General features: G+C 42.4%; 3 protein-coding genes across 6 annotated transcripts; 2 read left to right on the forward strand and 1 right to left on the reverse strand.

The window, feature by feature from the left end:
* Positions 1-50: 50 nt before the first annotated feature.
* pcmtl (l-isoaspartyl protein carboxyl methyltransferase, like) lies at positions 51-2,962 on the forward strand. 3 transcript variants are annotated; one of them, XM_056393463.1, is made up of 9 exons: positions 51-124; positions 473-608; positions 804-908; positions 1,049-1,080; positions 1,201-1,305; positions 1,423-1,543; positions 1,643-1,728; positions 1,946-2,115; positions 2,271-2,962. In XM_056393463.1, exons 2-9 carry the CDS (start codon positions 491-493, stop codon positions 2,281-2,283), a joined length of 750 nt encoding a protein of 249 aa, XP_056249438.1. In that variant the 5' UTR covers positions 51-124; positions 473-490; the 3' UTR covers positions 2,284-2,962. The 3 variants fall into 3 exon arrangements, with proteins under 3 accessions (XP_056249438.1, XP_056249436.1, XP_056249437.1); XM_056393461.1 differs by having other exon boundaries at positions 2,307-2,962; XM_056393462.1 differs by having other exon boundaries at positions 124-163; positions 2,307-2,962.
* Positions 2,963-3,567: 605 nt separating this feature from the next.
* Positions 3,568-6,830, forward strand: rpusd2 (RNA pseudouridine synthase domain containing 2). Of its 2 annotated transcripts, XM_056393909.1 has the most exons (4): positions 3,568-3,720; positions 3,894-4,371; positions 5,348-5,644; positions 5,784-6,830. In XM_056393909.1, the coding sequence occupies exons 2-4, from the start codon at positions 3,901-3,903 to the stop codon at positions 6,645-6,647; spliced, it is 1,632 nt and encodes a 543-aa protein (XP_056249884.1). In that variant the 5' UTR covers positions 3,568-3,720; positions 3,894-3,900; the 3' UTR covers positions 6,648-6,830. The 2 variants fall into 2 exon arrangements, with proteins under 2 accessions (XP_056249884.1, XP_056249883.1); XM_056393908.1 differs by having other exon boundaries at positions 3,579-4,371.
* A 138-nt stretch (positions 6,831-6,968) lies between these two features.
* disp2 (dispatched homolog 2 (Drosophila)) lies at positions 6,969-20,822 on the reverse strand. Its single transcript, XM_056393907.1, has 10 exons — positions 20,559-20,822; positions 17,131-17,275; positions 16,693-16,970; positions 16,429-16,458; positions 16,176-16,299; positions 15,425-15,540; positions 14,681-14,796; positions 13,740-13,837; positions 13,362-13,520; positions 6,969-12,036 (listed from the first exon to the last, which is right to left on the reverse strand). Exons 1-10 carry the CDS (start codon positions 20,651-20,653, stop codon positions 8,695-8,697), a joined length of 4,503 nt encoding a protein of 1,500 aa, XP_056249882.1. The 5' UTR covers positions 20,654-20,822; the 3' UTR covers positions 6,969-8,694.
* Positions 20,823-21,727: the final 905 nt, after the last annotated feature.

Raw genomic sequence — 21,727 nt, forward strand, 5'->3', positions numbered from 1 at the left:
CTTTGAGATGTGATTGGCTCTGTCTGGCTTTGTCTTAGAAAGTCCCCGTCTTATTGGTCGAGGCTGCGGGTCACTCAGGAGTGAGCTAGGAAGTTTGTCTCAGCAGGAAGGAGCGGTGGCGAAGGTAAACAAGTTCCCTGACCTCTGTTGAATTATTTTATTCGTGAGTGTTAACTATTTGAAGAACCTTGATTAGCATTTGCAGCCGTTATGCAATATTATCTGTTTAACATGTAACGTGAACTTGTTATCACAGCTGTAAAGTACGACGCTCGCTGGCTAACTGTTCAGTTTAACATGTGAATAATCTGATTCACAGGCTGCTGGGAATTGTTGACAGACCTGTTACAAATGAAAAAATGACCACAACTGTGTCTGTCATTGCCACACGGAGGAGGCAGTCAGACTATAAATGTTATGTTGCAGTTATGTGATCTTAAATAAAAGACACATGATCATCATGTCACTGCAGGGATTCCCAGGGTAGGAGATGCGACCAGCGTTGCGCCTGGCAATAGTGGCTTTCCCTATGGGTGTGCTGCTGTCTCGGACAATGGCGTGGATGTCCAGTGGCAAAACACATCCCGAGCTCATCAGCAGGCTGAGGGGTAATGGACTGAATTTATCAGCTTTGATATCCCAAAGTCTTTATGGTTAGGGGTGGTAGAGGTGGTTTTGGTTCAGGTTAAAAAAAAAAGGGAAACACAAATAGAAAGAATTACGCTCTTTAGCATAACAGAATTTCACATTTGCCACATTTGCTAGTTCAGTTCAGTGTCATTTCCCTTTCTTTTCTCCTTTAGATCATGGAGTGATCCGCAACGACAGAGTATTTGATGCCATGCTGGCTACTGACAGAGGGATCTACTCTACAGACTATCCCTATGCAGACTCTCCTCAGTCTATAGGTATTCCTTCCAGTCACTCTTAAAAAAACATGCAAAGACACATGCTAATCAATATGGTAACAGGTGTTTGAGTTAATACATTTGTGCCTGAAAGTAATAGCCATTTCATGAGCACAGATGTGCGCTGTTTTTTATCACAGGCTACAGGGCGACCATCAGTGCACCACACATGGTGAGTAACAAACTCTCAGAGGACTTCATATGTTTTATACAGTGGGCAGGGCTAAATAATTCACTTATATACTGTACATCCACATTCATTGACATTTTTCTTATGGGCCTGGTTTGACAGCATGCTCATGCTTTGGAGCTGTTAAGTGACAAACTAAAAGAAGGGGCATCAGCACTGGATGTGGGTTCAGGAAGTGGATACCTCACTGCCTGCTTTGCAAGAATGGTAAGTTCTACATAAACTTGGCATCTTGCCAAATAAGCTGAATTGGTATTTCCTCACATGAATTGATACAAAATATATGAATGAGCGCAACAGCTGCATTTTTTTTATTGTGTGTAGACAGGACCCAGTGGTAGAGTGGTTGGTATTGAACACATCGATGAACTGGTTCAAATGTCAATAAAAAACGTGCAAGCTGACGACCCAGAACTGCTCTCCTCTGGACGGATCAGACTTGTAGGTGAGTCATACAATGACAAGGTCATACCATCTGAAATTTAGATGTTCACACTGCACAGCTACACAGCACTATAAGAGTCGTTCTTACATCTGTCCTCAGTGGGAGATGGAAGACTGGGCTTCCCAGAAGGAGCGCCATACGATGCAATTCATGTTGGTGCAGCTGCAGCTACTGTTCCTAAGGCTGTAAGGATACATATGGCTTTTACTCTTATAAAAGTAGGATAGAAAAGAATAGAAGAGAATAAGACAAAACATGCACATGTGTTAAGATTAAAGACCCTGCTATAGTAAAGTGAACTGTAAAATATTTTTCTTGTGTCTCCACCTGAACTGACTGAATTCGCCTCTTGAACTGTACCATCATCATAGAGTTCTCTGTGCTTCCCTCTCTTTGTTAAAGCTCTTGGAGCAGCTGAAGCCAGGTGGGCGGCTGGTTCTCCCGGTGGGCCCCGATGGTGGCAGTCAGGTGTTAGAGCAGTATGATCGTCAGAGTGACGGGACCTTCCTCAAGAAAGCACTGATGGGAGTGGTTTACGTCCCCCTGACTGATAAGAGGCATCAGTGGCCCGGGTATTGCACAAAAGCTCTTCTGATCTATCATTTTAAAAGCAAAATAAGTGAGGGAAGACCACTTTATGTAATGACTCAAAGCTGCACATTATTTTTGGATTACCAGCATAAGAGTGTTTTATACATCCATGCTATCCTTATCCTTCTCTCCTCAGAGGTGAGCTCTGACTGCAGTGTGGTTGCCCCTGCAGGAGATGGCGTTGGTGCTGCGTCTCCGGCACCCCATAGCACTCCTCATGGTTTCACTGAGCTCCAGACTTAACTGCCACCTGCCCTGCTGGGTTGTCACCTAGCAACGTACGAGGAGGATCTCGCTCTATTTTCCTGACCAGGTTGTCTTTCAAGAGTGCTGAAAGAGTGTGACCACTGCTGGACTAATAACCTTTCTACTAGAATCCATGGAGTCTGTAAGAGGCTGATAAGGATATTGTGGATGACAAAAAAGGTTGTCTCATTATTATTTATGGGTAAGTCAGTGAAGTTCAGCAGTGACAAAATTGCAATAACAGCTTGAAGAGCTACAGTCTGTGTTCAATCCAGATGGATGTATAATTGCTGAAGTTGTGTGTAACCTTATGGGAATGCTTTGGTTATGAATGCAGTAACAAATAACAATGGGTTTTAATGAAAATTTTGCAAAATTAACTAAGTATTATATATTTTGTGGTAAGAACTGCTTCTTACTCACTGTATGTGTAGGACATGTCTTGTTTGGCATTGTTACTGTAGAACAGAAGGGGCATTGTGCCAAAAATTGATGAACTGAGGCACTTAACTTTTTGAAATTTACAAATACTGTAATTATGTGTACACTCATCCGATTTATTAATAAAACCCATTAAATGGATAGCATATTGATTGTTGTCAAGCTTTACTGAAAATTAAACTTGAGTCAAAGTGAACTGGGATCATGAGAAGGTACAGTACAGTAAAGGAAATCATAATCTCCTTAAGAGTAGCACATATAAAAACTAATCATAATCAGATGCATTAATTCTTTTTTCACTTCAGAGCAATAACACAATATTTTACACAGAATATAATCGGTATTCTATAACAAAAAAATGTCATTCCATTATCAAAATGAGCAAGGAGAAAAATCTTATAATGTGTGGATATACATTCATCAACCCATGTACATATTAAAGATGCACAAATACACAAAAAAAATACAGATGACTAAACACTAACATTATTCATTATGTTCAGACTTGCAGTGGATTTCTATACAATTTATTACATTTAATGATGATGTTTTTGTAGAGATTTCTACAGACACAACCCAAGATCTTATTTCTTACACAAAAACCTGGAACAGAAGGGGCATACAGTTTCAGCCTCGTATTAGTTTATTACTCTGTAAACATTGTTTGTAAAGTCATTTATGACTTGTCTATCAGACACAGCATTTATTATAAAATCTAACTAAGTGCACATTGTGAACAGTTGGTGGCGATAATGACCCGGTGAGGAGGTGATGTCCCCTTTAAGACAAGGAATCAGAAGAAGAACCATGAGCGTTTGATCGTTTGGACTACACATTCGTCTGATTGGACTACATATTAACGTCATCATTACACGCCTCAAACGAGAAGGACCTAGAAGGTAATGCACGTGAGTGTCTTGGTTAGGGGCTTAAGAAAATGTTATTTATTCTTCGTGGGTCAAACTGAAGTTAGTAAGCGTGTAGTTTCTATAGGGCAACGCTTTGTTTCGTCCTCTGACGTTACTAAAAGTCTGAATCGCCTTTTTTATTTTCCACGGTGTCGATACGGCAGCTCGACCATGGAGCAGGCAGTTATTGCTCCAGGGTCACCGGCGGAGGTGAGCGGCGCAGTGTCCACGCAGGGAACCGCCGCTAATGAGGCAGCAGGAACTGGCAAACGTAAAAGCGACGAGCCGGGCGAACCAGAAACAAGCGGCCGAGGGAAGAGGCGGAGAGGAGCGGGAGGGAAGAAACTCCGTCCGGGCGAGAGATACATCCCTCCTCCGCAGAAACGGAACCCCGGTGTTAGCTTCAGCCAAGAGCATTTCACCGAGACCTCTTATTACTTCGAAGGTGGTCTCCGCAAAGTTCGTCCATATTACTTTGACTTCAAAACCTACTGCAAAGGTCGGTGGGTTGGGAAGACTCTCCTGGAGGTGTTCAAGAGCGAGTTCAGAAGTGAGTCCATCGAGTACTACCAGAGGGCTGCCAAAGAGGGTCGCATCCGGCTCAACGAGACCACTGTGGAGGACCTGTCTGTGGTGCTCAGGGTCAGTGTCATCACTACACACATGTATATGATTTTATTATACAGGTAACACTCAGGATCACAGGTGTGGTCTATGAAGCTAGGTCTTCAACAGCATGGTAGATGTAACCATACTAATGTGGGCTCACTTAAAAGTCGTGTATTCGTCACTAGATTTCATGCATCTGAGCCAAAAGTAAATAATAATCAGTTGACAACCAATCTCAACTCAACTTAAGGCTTGTTCTGGATCTAGTGCCTGCATCACATGATCCCCATCGGCAGATTGAGTTTGCTCAGCTGCTGTATTAGTTATGAATTTTCCTGTACTTCTCATCCATGTTGAAGTGGAGTTTGAGTTGAGATTGTTTTGTCATGTCCCGTTTCCATGGTGGAGAATGAACTGTAACCAAACCAATATCTGCACCAGTCTTGACAACTCATGGTAAAAAGTAATATGCTATACATAAATATTTCACATTTTGTAAGACTTTTAATTTATTAAAATCTATTGTTTGCCTGTTATGTTAATTAGATAAAGGCAATTTTAAGATGTTTTCCATTTTACATTACAACACAGAATTTCATTGTCCGGTGATACAAAGATTTATCAAGTCAGATTTTTTCCAGAATGATTTCTGAAATACTTGACAATGCCATCTGAAAATTACAGTTCCACTGACCCACCAGGACCACCAGTTTGATCAGCAGAAAATAATTAAAAGGTTATTCTCAATGCCTAAACAATTATATGATGGTGTGCAGCATAATGATATTGAAATGGTCTTCTTCCTATATCAAATAATCCTGCAGGAAATGTGTCTTGATTTTTTTCTTGCACTGACAGACATATCTCATATGATCGAGCCCGAGGTTTAAAAACTATTCCTCTCATAAAATAGGCAACCTAACAAAATTCAAACATTTGAATTTTAACCTGTGAAGGATGGCAAACGTCCTGGATGAAACATCCACTTATGTTGTCCTACTATCCACAGAATAATGACCACATGAGAAACACTGTCCACCGTCACGAGCCACCCGTGGTCGACAGACCCCTGGAGATTCTGGCGGATGACGGTGAAGTGCTCGTGGTCGACAAGCCTGCCTCCATCCCAGTCCACCCTTGTGGTCGCTTTCGCCACAACACAGTGATTTTCATCCTGGGGAAAGAGCGGGGCATTTCAGAGCTTCACACTGTCCACAGACTGGACAGACTCACCTCTGGAGTGCTGCTGTTTGCCAGAACATTGGAGACCTCACAGAAACTGGACCAGCTGGTGAGAGACAGACAGGTACGTTCAGGATGGTTTGGATTTAAATTCTGACTTTCAGGTGATTAGGCAAATTTGAAGTACCCCATTACTGATTTCTGACTATGATCAATATACTACTGGGTTTTTAGAAGTTCTTTACATTTATTCTCTTTCCCAGCTTGAAAAGGAGTATGTGTGCCGAGTGGAGGGGGAGTTTCCAGAGGGTGAGTTGAACTGCAAGGAGCCCATTCTGGTTGTTTCCTTTAAAATCGGCGTCTGCCGGGTTGACCCCAAGGGAAAGGAGTCCCAAACTGTCTTCCAGAGGCTTAGCTTTAACGGAAAAACAAGCGTGGTCCGCTGTTTACCCCTTACTGGCCGCACACACCAGATCAGGGTCCACCTCCAGTACCTGGGCTTCCCCATCCTCAATGACCCCATCTATGGGTCCTCAGCATGGGGTCCTCACAGAGGTAAGGGGGGTCTGGTGGGGAAGAGCGATGAGGAGCTGCTGCAGGCTCTGGTAGAGGAACATCGATCTCAGGAAAGTGTGCAGCTGTTGGATATACCAGGTGACGGTGTTGGGAATGAGGCAGAAAAAAACAAAACATCTGAGAAAACAGACAAGTCAGATGGTGCGTCTGAACCTGGCAAGACTGGACAAAGTCATCAGGCACCGACTGATGCGTGCAGTGGCAACAAAAAGATAGAGACACAGGTGTTGACAGGTTGTCACTCAAACAGTGAGACGATAAACAAGGTGAGTCAGGGCTGCACAGTCCCAAACAGTAACAGCACATTACTCCAAGAGTCTCAAAGCCATCACAAATCAAATGGAAATCAAACGGAAGCTACTGACTCTACCCAGAACACTCCTCCAGGGACCAGAGACCTCCTGTGTAGTGAATGTAAGCTGGTACGACCAGATCCTACAGAAAAGGAGCTCATCATGTATCTCCACGCTTTACGCTACAAAGGACCTGACTTTGAATATTCCACATGTTTACCTGATTGGGCCAGAGAAGACTGGGTCGAAGCTGATTAGATCTGGCCTGATGAACACTGATGAAGACTTTGGCATTCAGGTGACTGCGGTCAGACATGTCATGGAAAAGACCAGAAATCTGCTGCATTTCTTTGGATAGTTTTTTTTTTTTGCAAAAATATGTTTTTCTTTTGGCTCCAAGCTATTTATGCCTTAAACACAAGAAGAAAATGAAATTGTATTCTTTCTCATTTTACTTTGAGGACTGTTTTTTAATGTCAAGAATATAGTTTTAATTTAATTTCATCCTTTTATGCCTGTAATCTGTCTGGTACAACAGCCAAAAAATTTAAATAAATTAAAGCCAGTCTGCAGGAAAAATAAATGTATTTCATTTTATTTCAGTTTGGTGAAAAATTAACAACATTAACAGCTGTAAATAACAGTGGTGGCAACCTTTTTTCATTTCTTCTGTTGTAGAAAGCCTGTGATTGATTTTATTCCTCTCTAAGGCAGAGAATTCTGCTGAGTGATTTTAAAGTGAAGGCTCTTTGAAGAATTGTGATTATACAGTTAAGATGTCAAAAGCAAACACTTCTTACAACAAGAGAGCTTGAAAATAACCCTGCTCATAGGCATGTTTCATATATATATATATATATATATATATTTATAATAATTTTGTCAAGGCTCCACCATCAACACTTCAACTCTTACACCTCTTTGTTTTATACTTAATATCCTATTGAGTACCATAAATACATCTTATTTTTTAAAGGACACACCCTTTGCACAAAACACACATTTTTAGCTTCAACCTATTGAAAGACATTTGGCACATGCTCATGTCCTAAATACCGTTGGTATTGAGACACACGTGATGTTACCTCTCAGCTGTGGGATGGGCTGTAGAGGAAGGCGTTCTGTTCCTCAGATAATTGCCTGTTGGCGTTTCTCTTAACAGTGGTGCAGCAAGGTTTATATACAAATTCTTAGCTGTTGAAGCTGTGGCATGTGATGGTACAACTACTGCTTTGGAAATCGAAATAAGAACTCGCTCCTGTTTCTTTACAAAGGCTAAGGCATATACCGACATCCACAGATCCAGCAAGAGTATGCACCTTAATTTGCCAACAGTGTATAAACCCACAGTGTACACAGTATAGTGTTATATCTGAATTAGAAACATTTTTGCCTTTTAGAATCAGTATAGTAAGTAAACATTACATTTTTTTGGCACTGACACTGGAATAAACAGCCTGACTTTTAAATTGACAGTGAAACATTAAATGCAACCAAACCATGACACTAGAAATGACACATTTTTGATTTTCTACGTCATGGTCACAATGACATACTGTACATATCATTTGTCACAAAGTGCAAACTCAACTGACTGTAGTTTAGTGAGAGCTCTTTGCTACTGTAGATGTGATAACTGACTCTTGCCAATATACTGTATGTAATTCTGCACACAGTCACACATAATGCATCTCTCTCTCTGTATATCTCACATTTATCTTTTAATATTATGAAGTCCATGAATGTATATGGCTCATTAAGGTCAATTCCAGCATGGAGAAAGGCCAGCAGTTGCACAGAGGTGGCACTGTATTTGTTAATAACCCAGTCGGTGCAGATGTTAAAAAGTTCCAGGCACAAAGTAAATTCTGCAGCAGCAGGTGCAGTACTTAGTGTTTTTTGTTTGTTTTGTTTTTTTGCTGACATCCTTGTAGCTGTAGTTTCTTCAAGTGTGACTTTGGTGCAAAATCAAGGCAGAAAAAAAAGCTTCATCTTTTATGGTCTTCCTGGAAATTCTGGGTTGAACAACTCATGCTTTGATTTGACCTTTTTCTGAAGAAACACTCATGCTTTGACCTCATTTGTGAAAGAAACTGTAACAACCTTAGCAGCAACATAAGACAAACATGCTGTCACATGTTACATTTGCAGTTAGCTTATATTTCCTTTGAGTATTATACAAAAGAAACATTGTATGTTCCTTTTGTAATTTGTATATGCTTTTGTATTCCTTTTTTTTTTTTTTTTTAAATATAAATTCAGAGCATTTAATGCACAGTGTTTACAAAGATTCCTCCAACTTTGCTCAACACGTATCCTCCTGTTTTCCGTCTCTCTTTATCCAAACATCTGGTAAGTCTGGCTTACTGTTGGGTAAAATAACCACTTCTTCACTCTGACTGGTGCGGCCCTTATTACAAGTCTCATAAACAGTTTCTTTCAGTGAGAGGCGAAGCGTATCTCTCTTCCCATTTAGGTATCCTGGTTGTAACTGAGCCTCTCCTTCTTCATGTTGCTGTGGGTTTGAAGGCCCAGGCTCGATGTCGCTGAGGCATGTTTCACAGGAATCCTCCAGACCCTCGCAGGAGCTCTGGGACAAGGAGGAGAGGTGCTCTTTGTGGGAGTGGTGATGGAGATGCTCCTGTGTGGTTTGTTCCTCTGTGCTGAGAGATGGCTGGTCAATGGTCTCCAGTGTGTGGCTGATTATAGTCTCCTGTATGCTGGAAGATGAGGAGAAAGATGTATTGCCCCAGTGCGTCACCGCACCAGGCTGACCTCTGCATGTCTTACACAGCAGCTTGTCCTTGGCGAGGTCCTCTTGGGCCGGTCCCACAGGCCGCAGGGTGTTTTCTTTGTAAGGTGATGAAGTCTGGAGGGCTGGAGGTGGTTGGTAGATCTTATGTTGACGACTGCATCTCTCTTCACTCTCCCCATCCATGCTATTTCCTCCCACATCTCTCCCGCAATATTCAATCTCATCAGAGAGCACAGAGGGCCGGTTGGACAGTTTACTGGTGCAGGTGCTGTTCTCAAAGCTGTCACTCAGCCGATAAGCCAGCGGCTGCAGCTCATACTGCTCTGGCCCTCTGCCCCCACCCCCACCCCCTCCTCCTCCTGCCCCAATCTGTTTCTGTCTGTGCTGACGTTGGTGGTTGGGGTAGAGATAGCCACCTGCTTCTTTGTCATAACTCCTCCTCACTCTAGATCTGCCAAAGTCGCCATTAGCAGCTGAGGAGGAACCAGGTTCTGCTGCCGAGCAAGTTGACAGTACGCCGTCAGCCTGGTCCGAAAAACACGGCAGCGTGATCGTTCCACAGTTTTTCTGGGGTCCAAAAAAACAGCACAGGGACTGGAAAAAGAAGGTTGCAAATCCACATGCTACACATTTCACCAAAAACAGGAAAATCCCCAGTTTTCTGAACAGCAACGCTGTGGCAGGCAACATGATGATCCCCATTGAGAAAAATGCACCAGAAACTATTGCTACAGGACATCCCATCCTTTTAGTGGAGTGTGCTACTTTCCCAATTTTGTCTGAATGAGGAGCCAAGCTGTAGGATATGCAGTAGTTAGCTATAAAGTCAACAGAAAGTCCTGCTGCTGATGATATAAACAGAGCCTCAATGCCGCTCAGCTGCCATTCAAGAAGAACCAGGAGGCCGACAGTGACAAACACACTGCCTCCGACAGCTACAGTGCCATATATACTCAGTGGAATATTCCAGGTGGTTAAAAGAAGCAACACAAATGTGATAGCTACTGAGAAGCCAGCTACTACGAGAGTCTCTGAGCTCAAGGATTGTTGTAGATCAAAAAGAGACAGCTGACTGATGAACCAGCCGTTCTCGAGTCCTTGTGGGGCTCCTGAGATTTCTTTGTTAAACCATGTCAGGATTTCTCTGTAAAAAGCACTGGTTCTGCTGAAGTTGAAGCTGTAGAGGTATGTGGTTTTGAATGCCAACACGAGGGCAGCGACCCTGCCATCTGGCTGGAAGTACAGACCTCCGCTGTGGGCCAGATGGCCCTCAGCGTACCTCTCTGCCAGCATCATGCTGAGGCAGTTCTCAAAAACACTGGGAGGGTAGGGGAAAGGGATGTCATTACAGCAGAAGTGAAGGGCGTCATCACTCTCTGAGCACTGTCTGACAGATACCCAGTGTATTAGCTGCTCCACAAGACAGATATTGTCTGTCATAACGTTTCTATCCTCAGGTGATGGGGGGGAATAAAAGCTTTGATTCTGGACCCGTCCACACAGGTCCCTTAACCAGACCTGAGCATCTGGTTGGCTCATGTTAAAGTCTGGGTCGAGAACCAAAGACCCATTGCTTTTAGGGTTAAAGTGATCCCCGTTATCTGTTGGCTTGACGCCCCAAACAAGCTTTAATGTAACAGGTTTATCCTCTCCATTTCTCTGTCTCTCAAACATAAACATGTGGCGATATTCTGCGTCGTATCTTTCAAACGGGTGACTGGAGCGGAAAAGCTGGGTGACCTTGCTTTCTAAGGTGGGCAGCTTCATGCCTGGGTCAATGCAGGACATGTAAGTGCCCCCGGCAGCGAGCACCGCAAACCAGCACACCCAGATGTACCTAAACTTTACCACTCCACATGGCAAAATTTTCAGAAATAATAAATTTGAAGTGTCAGTGAGCCCTCGTTTTAATTCTCTCAGCTTCTGGCCGAGAGTGAAGAGGCATTTTTTGCGTGAGCTTGTATCCCAGAAGCCGCCTGTGTTTTTGGAGCAGCATGGTTTCCATCCCTGCACTGCCAACGATGCAGAAGACGCCTCAGTGTAGCGTTCCCGCAGAACAAATGAGCACGGCAGCCACACTAACGCCAGGAGTGAGCTGATGAAAGAGGCAGTTCCGAGATAAACAGAGAAACATCTGATTGCTGTGATGCTGCTGAGATAACCAGAGAAAAACGCTGCGCTGGAGGTCAGCCCGGACGCTAGAATCAAATAGCCGACTTCCTGCAAAGCTCTGTATACTCTCTTCTCCAGGGAGGCTGAGGGGTTCTGGGATAGCTGCAGATTCCAGAAATCAGCAAAGATGAAAACCTGATTGGAGCAGCTTCCCAAGAGGATAAGAGCTGCTGAGAGGTTGACCAGGGGGAAGAAAGTCAGGCGAAATGCTACTTTGTACAAGAAATAAGAGGTCAGGAGGGAGCCTGTGATTGCTATTACAGATAATGCTACTATGAAGAGAGAGTGGAGATAAAGAGCCATAGTGAAGAGAAGACAAACAACAGCTAGGACAGGATATACTGAATCTCTTGCAAGGTAATGCTTGAAGAGTGTCTGCTTGATGCCGAAGTCCATGCCAGTGATAGTGGTATTATTGTAGGTCAAATCCCTGCCTTCAAGACTGCTCATATACATCTCCATCATGTGCTCCCCTTTGTCGAGGGGTAAGAACAGAAGGCTGTACTTCAGTGTTGGGATTTGGTATTCAACAGTCTGCGGCCCAAGGAAGTCTTTATCAACCAGGAAGTGCAGGATCTGGAACACCACGCGTGATTGTTTGCAGCGGGATGGGACAGAGGAACAGCTGCCATGTTTGGGTCTGTCCACACAGGCTTCAACTAGATGTCCTTCATGATAGTACAGAGCGCATGTCCGCAGAAGGTTCAGAGACTCAGAAACCTGGTGTAAAAGGGAGGAAATGAAATGACATTCAGACACTACAATACGATCAATTTCCCTTGTTGAAAGAGGGTGCTGTTATTCTGTAGTTTTTATATTGCCAGCAATTCCCATGAAAATACGAAAAACTAATCTTTAACAACATATAGCATGTACAGTATGTTGTTACATTTTTAAAAAGGCTAATTTGTTTCCTGAAACAGCTGGGCACTGTAGTTTTTAGCAAATGTTTACTCAAACAAGAGGAAATGCATTTATGAGGACTGTTTTCAGTGGCGGGTTAATACTTTTCTAAGCAACAAGCTCTGGGGCTGAAAAATGAAGCAATCGCGGAAGTGCCAAACTGCAGTTCCTCAAAAGTCCACTGGAGGCTGGCTCCAAAAGCGAGTCATTCCCCATAGACCTACATGTTAAAATACCCAAATTTACAGCAGAAATAAACATGTTTAAAAAACGGTTTTGGTCCTTGACAACTGTATAGGGGGTGGATTTTTATATAATTCAGCCATATAAATTTTAAAACTCAGTTATGCATAATTGAGGGCACGTCGTTTTAGGTGACAGGTGGGCGAGAGTATGCTTGCCACAAACCACCTTTCACCAAAGTCTCAGTTCCACACGACCCACGTCTTTGTCCTTTTAGATTAGCTGGGAGTTAGGGAGTCAGGCACTGCCAAGATGCCAACAGTGGAGCAGCCCACTCTGAGCTTCAAAACCAAGTGCCCAAGTTAATTTTGAAGAAGAAACAGGCTATATCAGGCTTTAGTTACACAAACACTGTCATTGTTAGTTTCAGTCTTTTCATGGGATTTGTTGAGACGAAGAAAAATATAAGATGTAGGATATTACAATCCTATAACCTACATCATCAACTTCAACTTTAGTTCCCAATTTCTTCACATATCCCATGAGGTTTTGTGCATTGTGGTATACTGTCAGTTTAGAAATTCGCTTTGAATATTTTTTTCTTTATGAATGTTAAACAATGTAAAACTATGAGTGAGTCCTACATCTATCTTCTGTGAGGGTCTGACACAAAACATGTTGTATATGTGTTATTCATTCATTGACAATAATTAAAAAAATACCTCTAAACAAACAAATGGACTTAACATAATTTTACTGTAATTCAAGGTTCACTTTACAGACTGTTTCTTATCAAATACACTGACTTCGATTCAAGATTATTTGGTCAAGAACAACCTTTCACAATGGAAAAAAAGTACTGTAATGTGCTATTTAGTAAAACCTCATGTTAATGATTATAATTTATATGGTAATTTGTTTGTATGCTAATGTTAAAAATGAAAAGAAGGCTAAAGTACTTGGTGTGAGGTGAGGCTGAGGCAGCAGGAGGAATTAGTGAGGACAGCCAAGTAATTCCCCAGAGACCAGCTCGGACAACAGCCGCTCCTGGACGTTCCCTCAGCCTCCACCCTCACATGCTGCTGGCACAGGTCCTGGAACTGAGCCTGGGAGCGAATCTGAATCAGACGAGGGAAAGATTTTTTTGAACGCATGCCCAGTTTTGAAATGAAAAGGGAATTTATGTACAAAAGGTAATGTATACAAAATAGTGTTTTTTAATTGCTGCAGAGCATTCAAATGTGACGGGTAGAGGGGAGGGTAGAGATTGACAGAGGGTGATGGCTAAAGGCAGAGCACTACAGGTGACATGAAGGGCTGAGTAGATCAGAGCGAACCCTGGATTGCTCCATCTCACACATGGCGTGGATGGCCTTCAGGCTCCAGAGACTGGCTGAGTTTTCTGATCGGAACACCAGCTGGGCCAAACGCTCGCCTGCATGGAGACAGACAGATGGGTTCAATGTACAGTAACAGGATGACTAGCAGTGACTCATCAGCTCATAGGGTTGGTTAGAAATGTTCAAATTGGTTCAACTTTGAGGGGGTATACATTCATAAAGGTAAAACCAAGCTGACAACCAATTTCATGTGTGTTATATCCTGCTGCCTGTATTGAATAAAAATTAGGCATCATATAATGAAAAAGCCCAAGGCTCAGAGGTGCTAATAAAACCATTCAGGGAGCTTTCTGTGTTTTTATGGGGCAAACACAAGTATAGTCTTTGATCTACCAGCACACTATTTCAAAGTAGAGCTGAAAGAAGAATATCCTGGATAACCTGCCCAAAGAAAAAGCACTCAGCAAACTGTTCTCTTTGAAGCCACAGTAAAAGCTATTGTTCACATCTTCTTAATATCTTACTATTTTTTCTACATATGCTTTTAACTATTAAGTAGTTACCGTTGTTTATTATGGTGTATTGTTTCCCTTTTATTTTGCTGGGGGATGCTGATTACTCCCTAAGAAGCTGGAGGGTTTTGCATTCAGCTCACATTATTTATGAAAATTTGCTTAATCGCAGAATTGGCACCCATCTTATTTATATTGTTTTAATATTTCCATTTAATTTACCGCATCGCTGAGTGTACTGGAGCCAACTGTGTTACATAAGCTGCTTCACACAGCAACAAATCTACAATTAAGGTTATGGTTGTTATTTCGATGTGGTTGTTATTTCCATTGTTTCTGTTCTCAGTGTTATCTAAGATTTTTTATTCTTATCATCACTGAATTAATAGTTTATTGAAAGGGATGACCTCATCAGGACTGACCCACCTGGAGTATCACACAGGAAGGTGTTTGGAGACGAGTCTCTTGCCAGCATCCTCTTGAAGCGAAGTCTGGAGGTGTCTTGCCCATCACTACTGTCTCCGTTGACAGGAGCCGCAAAACTATAGCACAGGTAAAACACACACACACACACACACACATTTTCCCGGTCATCAAACGCATACATTTTATTTTGAACAAGTATAAAACTGATCATATTCACAATTGAGTCATTTTAAACCAGCATTAATTGTTGTTTTTTTTTGGCCACTTGTGGGCAGCAAAAACAAGCTGTAAACACAACAGTGTCAGATTATTAGCTTTTCAGTTGATAGATACTGTCGGCCTGAACGTGTTAGCAAACAGTTGCTGCAGAGATTGGTAATAGTGAACAAAAGATAGAGTTGCAGGCTGTGACACCAAAACAACAAGCTGAAAGGCACGAAAAAGCTGCAGTCATGTGATTGTTAATATAAAAAATATGGATAGAGCAGCTTTCATAATTTGATATAATGGAATGATATTGACTCTCCCTACATTTAATCATATGTTCTTTTATCCATATTCTCATAGTCTATTTTTTTTCTACTGTCAAACCCTGACTTATTACAAACACACACCCCTGTGCACACACACCACGACATGACCACAACTGCTCTATGTGTGCAGCTCATATCCATTTGGAAACCATCTGTGTGGTGCAGTCCCCCTGTGCAGAAACCCAGCGCTCTACCGAAACTCTCTGCTGACCTTTTGCTGAGCTGCTGCGGTAAAGGAGACAGAGTTTTCCCCGGGCCAGTGTTCTCCTGCAGCTCGGACAGGCTGGACTGGCGAACTCCGATGTATGTTCCCCGTGGCTCAAAACCCTGTAGAAAGGACACACACACACACACACACACACACACACACAATCACACACAATCACACACACACAGACATCAAAGCTAGAGACAGTGTAAATGCTGGTGCCCATCAATGCACTGCAGCAGCTCACTGAATTAATCAGCATCACAAGCACCCTCAAAAGAAAGAGCCCTACACTCACGAAACAGAAAACCTTGTATAACCCAATATTAATTTTGTATGTGAATCTTTTCAGATTACTCATTGACAGCTCATTGTTGTGAATCACATGTTGCGTTTTTCAGAACAATTTCTTAATCGCCCTTTGTCCTGTACACCTGCATCTCATAGGTGAGAAGATGTATTTAATTAAGATGACAGCGAGTGTGATCTAATTCAGCGCGGTCCATTGGATCTGACATGAGACTGAAGTAAATGGATGCGGCTGAGACTGTGAGTCATTAGGGAAACAGTAATTAACACTCAGTTTAAGGTCGTGAGGGAGGTGTGTATTGTAGATCTGACAGAAGCGTGACAGCACAGATGCATGTGCTGCAACAAGGGAGACTTTAGGATTACATTTTATCGACTGTATGCTTTTGTATATGTGTGTATGAATGTGTGTGTGTGTATGTGTGTGTGTGTGTGTGAGACTCACCAGCAGCGGGTCAGAGAAGTCAGGCAGTGGACCGATGAAGAGTCCGGCCAATGAGCATCCCAGCAGCAGAACAGCACAACCCACCAACACTGCTAACGGGTAGTCCACTATCACCTGGGAATAACTGCCAAATAGAAAACCACAGAAGAAGAAGCTGTCGGTGGCACCGAGTAAAGATTCATTATTATGATCAGAGGAAGTGTGATTTGCAATAGCTTTGGGCTTTATAGTGAAAATTGGTTTCAGTACTTACTGTCTAAGAATGCAGTAGAGTCCTCCATCCCTGTTAATAGTTGAAGAGTTAATTATAATAATGACTCCACACACAAATTTGAAAAGGATGCCACCCAAAGTGTCCTTAGAAGGATAGTTTTTGGATATGTGCTTATTCGTTTCCTAAAAGTTAGATGAGAAGATTGCCACCACTCACATATTTGAGAGTGGTATCAATCTTCTCGTGAAAGAAAGCGAATGAGCATATTTTACCAAAATGTCAAGCCGTCTCCTTGAAACGCACCTTACTGTCACCACGTGTCGCTGTGTTGGTTTCTGTGTCCCGCTCTCATTTGACCCGTGCAGCCAGTGGCACCTCACCGCGCCGTGACGTGACGTCTGATGAGCAGAACTACAGCTATGTCCCACTTTCACCACTACACCTCCTTCAGCATGAGGACCAGTTGTGTTTGACTTACAGTCGTGGCAGGTGTGTGGTTTGATTGGCCCATGATGGCTGCAGTGGGGGCATTTTTGGGGCTGCGCTGAGTCGTAGGCCCTCGATCGAGAACCCTGGGGGACCTAAAGGAGAAAAGACAATATAATATACAGAAATTGTACACATGTCAAATCCTGGATCTATGTCTAACTATTTTTCTTTTTAGACATTCTGGGCCCATTTGAATGGTTCCCCATATATCTGTCCTAAACACCACGCAGTACAGTCAGTGTTCAGGCATACTTGGTGATAAAGCTGGCAGGACGAAGAGGGTCTGCCGAGGCTGCTGCAGCTGTCACATAGCTCCCCCTCACACTGGATGACTGTCAACGGGGCCTCGGCAGAGCAGTCGCTGTCAGGGGGGCACAGAGAAACTGCTGGGATCTCACTGAGAAGAGAAGAGAAGAGAAGAGAAAAGTGACAGATAAGTACGAGAAAAATGCATCAAAGCAACAGAGTTCTTTTAAAGTGAGGAAGTTCAGCCTGTTTATAAAACTTGAGCTTGTATCTCTCCCACTACACATTGACTGACATCTCAGCTTCTTGATTATATTCTTGTTTCAGCTTCTCCTCATATTCCATGGAGAACTGAACGGGCCAGCAGAACTAATGAGGTAAGGAATGGATTTCTAACACACGGTGGCAACTGGATGCAACAAGGCCCAATTATTAAAAAAAAGTCGGTGGCTGTCCAGGATAGATATCATGAGACTGAGTGATGACTCATGGGTTATGGCAGCAGTCAGGAGAACACTGCATTTACCTGTGTAATGATACGCTTATCCAGTCTGAGGCTGTAACATATTCCTTTCTCCTTCTTATAGAATATGATGGTCACTTTATGAAACTTAAGAAATTGTCTGTTTTTACGCACACTGGCACGATATACATGAAATTTTGTACAGACACTCATGGTCCCCAGAGGATGAATCCTACTGACTCAGAGCTGCTGGCATGGCTGTGGAATCTCAATCACTCATATAAACGTCCTGTAAAAAGCTTACATACTTATACTTATAATATAGCTAAAAGGAAGAAATGGAACAAGATGATACTGTATATACTCAGTGCAATATTGTCATTGTGGAAAAAGACTGTTTTCCAACCTTAGATCTACTTAAAGGGAGAAACTACATATTAAGGAATTAAATCTGATCACAGTCTTGCCTTTCAATCAGATAGAATCATTTATTTTACTTTTTTTTTCACCTTTTTCCAGAATTTTGATTTTAAAAAACTCTTATGGTCTCATGATTTTGAAGCTAGAGTAAATAAATGGACCCAGCTGAACTGACGCCCTGGCTGTGCCTCAGTGAAGGGGCCATGAGGTCTCCGTAGTCTACCACATGCTTGTTTTTCCACAGTAGACTGGATGCAACCGCATTTCCTGTCTTGTCACCATGGCAACGGAGTAAGTCAACAGAGCCTGAATGACCTCACACGGTTTTATTTGCATCCCATAATAAGGCGCACAGATGATGAGTGGTCCGCTGAATTGGTGGTATACGGTAGCAGAGGGATTACGGAGCTGAATAATGGCGGAGCTCAGTGAGGAACCGAACCTCAGTATTTTTTTCTTTCTATCACAATAAAACTGTAACATGATCTAAATAATAAATAGCTCACAGTGTCCTCAGCAGCTCTAAGTCACACAGCAAATGTTTGTCATTTGGTTTAGCCTATTTAGAAGTTGGAGTGAGTGAGTAAATACACTCATAAAAACAATTTGGAAGTCAACAGTCAACTAATTGAACACAATGTCTGTTGCTGTAGTGCGATAAACTCCACCCATTCAGAAGTCAGTGCAGTTTAGAATATACACTGAATTATTAGCAGATACTGTGTAACCTGTGCCTGGCTGCCTCCTCACCACAGGGTTCAAGATATGAGTATTTAAGCCTATTACTCCTCTTTGGTGGTTTTTCACAGGGATGGCCAGTGTGCACACACACATATGAGGAGAGCAATTTGTGGAGCTCATCAATATTTCAGTGCATGAATACAAAAATACATCCAGTAAGGTGTCACCGAGATGCTCCAAAAACAAAAACAGACACTGACTGACATCACAATGGCATCACAATGGCCTCCTAAATCTGTACACAAAGGCCCGGCAATAACAATGGCTGTAAACCAGATATAAGAAACACCTCTCAGTATTACAGTTCAGCATCACCACAGACTACAACCTCCAACATAACCATAAATTTGAACCAACACCAACAGTTTCAACTGAAAAAGGGAAGATTATAACGTTGATGAAGGTAGCATTTATCGCAGGACTGTTCCATTAGACTGCATCAGTTTCTGTGAGGTGCAATTCACTAACCAGCAACTGAGTGTAGGTAGTGCTGGAAGAAGCGTTCACATCCTTTACGCAAGTAAATATTGAAATATCGCACTGTGAAAATTTTCTGTTGCAAGTAAAGGTTTTGCCTTGAAAGTGTTACTAAAGTTAAAATACACACAAGTATTATTAGCAAAATGTACTTGCTGTAATGTTACTGTGGTCAGCACTGAGTTTGACTATAGTTGTTGTAAAGTGCATGAGTTGCTGATTTGGAGCCAAACTAAGCTTTAAGGCATTTGAAAGACTCCAGCAAGGAGACTCAACAAAGTCTCTCTGAGGCTACAGTCGTGTCAGCGCTCTCTGCTCTCCCCTCTGTCTGCCTTTAGGCCTGTCTTTCACCCGTTCTACAGCACATGTCTCATTCATCAACTCTCTGGACGCCAGTCAGTGTCATGTCCTCAAACATCTCCTGAACTGCCAATCACACACACACACACACACACACACACACACACACACACACACACACACCCAAAACAGGACTAAAGCTCAGTCTGTATGCAGGAGGCAAACTGTTAACCTTCTTAAAAAGCCTGAGCTGCTCCTCTGAGGGGGTATTATTAGAGGAAAAGGGCTTGAGGATCTGCAGAGAGGACTGTTCTTGGAGGGGCACAAATGTGGCCTGTTGTTGAGCTAAAGAGTGGCAGGCCTCAGCTGTTTCCAGCCCCAATTTCATGTTTGAAGCCTCTCAGCCATTTGATTTTCTTTTATATATATATATATATATATATATATATGTAGGGCTGCTGCATGGAGTGAGTGACAGGGTGACAGCAGTGACCCAGAGAGCCGGCGTGACCGAAGCAGGAGGCCGATGACACAGAACAGACCTCACAGTCCTTGAGTCAACTGCAGTGTGAGTGTGAAACAGAGTTTATATATTACTGCATACTGTATATCTGTAAAAAAAAAAAAAAAAATCTATGATCGTAAATTAAAGAAGATAATACGAAACATGTAAATTTTGTGATTACCAAACATAAATTGTGAAAAGTAAGTTTACAACAGCGCATGTGCATCTTTTGGTTTCAACAGCACAAACAAAGCAACATAATCAGGAGTCAATGATCCTGAGAAAACAATTGTGATACTGTTATGGAAAAATAACAAGAGCAGAAATCACATCCTGCACATAATCTTATTGTCCACAGCAGAAACACAGCTGGATTGAGTGTCATTGAACAATACTCACAATGGCCACAGGAGGGTAAAAACACATCCATGTCTACTCACTGTAAATCTCTTTTATTTTTTTACTCCACTAATCAAGTTCCCCAATAAGCTACAGAAAGATCCTGAGACAAAAAAAAACACAACCTACCTTTGGCAAGCCTCCTGAATATCCCTTTCATCTGTAGGAGAATCATCCATCACTATCGCATCCGTGCTTTCTCCTATTATCGAGCGAGCATCCATCTCCCTCCTGTTTTCGCCTTTGAAAACTAAAACTAAATTTCAAAAGAGGCAATTATGAATTTCCTGTTATTTTGACCTGGGTTAACCCAAACAATCCCCCATCTGCCCAGACTTGGTCCACGAGGATCGGAGGCAAGGGCTTGTGTCTGAGGCTGCTACTACACAGCAGCACCGGGGCTGCTTGGGTTAATCTGCCCCGAGCTGCGCTCTGATTGGCGGAGCCGCGGTGATGCTGAGGAGGACGCTCACTGGTCGCTGTCCAACCGGCCGCGGTGCTGGAGCTCAAAGTGACGGATAGTGGGCATCAGTGCCTGCTCAACTGACTCGGACAGGAGCTACAGCTGCTGTTTAATGTACGTTAGGAAGGTGCACAGACAGTGATGCTGGGTTCAACTAAACAATAACTTAACTGGGACCTCCAGCTGCTGATCACCACCGAGGCACTGAATATTGTGAATGCTCCACATGTCACTGCTGATGAGGTGAATTCAGGTAAAAGCCACTATCCCCCAATCAATTTCTTGTATTTAAATCTACACCAATCAGCCAATCACTAAAAGAGAGGGTTAGATAATCCGTATTAGATTCCTACATTGAACAAATGCTCAAACAACACTCCCATTAGGCTACAAGAACAAGTGTTTTTATTTAAGCTTTTGTTTAAGTATTAATGGTGAATCCACCCAAGTGTCACAAATAGAGCCTGAAAGTTGTCTTAAGCTTTCTCCATTTTACCTTTGTTTCATTACAGTAACATTTTTAAAGTCTATCTTTAATACTGTTGTTTCTAATGATGATTAATAAGTTATAAGCCATTAATAATTGACAGGTTGTGAAAAATTCCTTTTAGCGGTTGAACTGATTTGACACTTTATACACCAGAAGCCTTTCATTACCATGTGCAGCTGCAGATATGTTACCTTTATTAATTTATTTTTTATTTGCAGACTAGCTAACATTAACTAACATTATTACTGCCAAACAGAAAAGTTAAACACCAGACATATGGATTTTTCACAACCTGGCAACCTAAACGCTGCTCTTATCAATACCTCATGATTGATCTAAAAGGCA

Source organism: Seriola aureovittata, chromosome 13 (assembly GCF_021018895.1).
Source record: "Seriola aureovittata isolate HTS-2021-v1 ecotype China chromosome 13, ASM2101889v1, whole genome shotgun sequence".
NCBI classification, from domain to species: Eukaryota; Metazoa; Chordata; class Actinopteri; order Carangiformes; family Carangidae; genus Seriola; species Seriola aureovittata.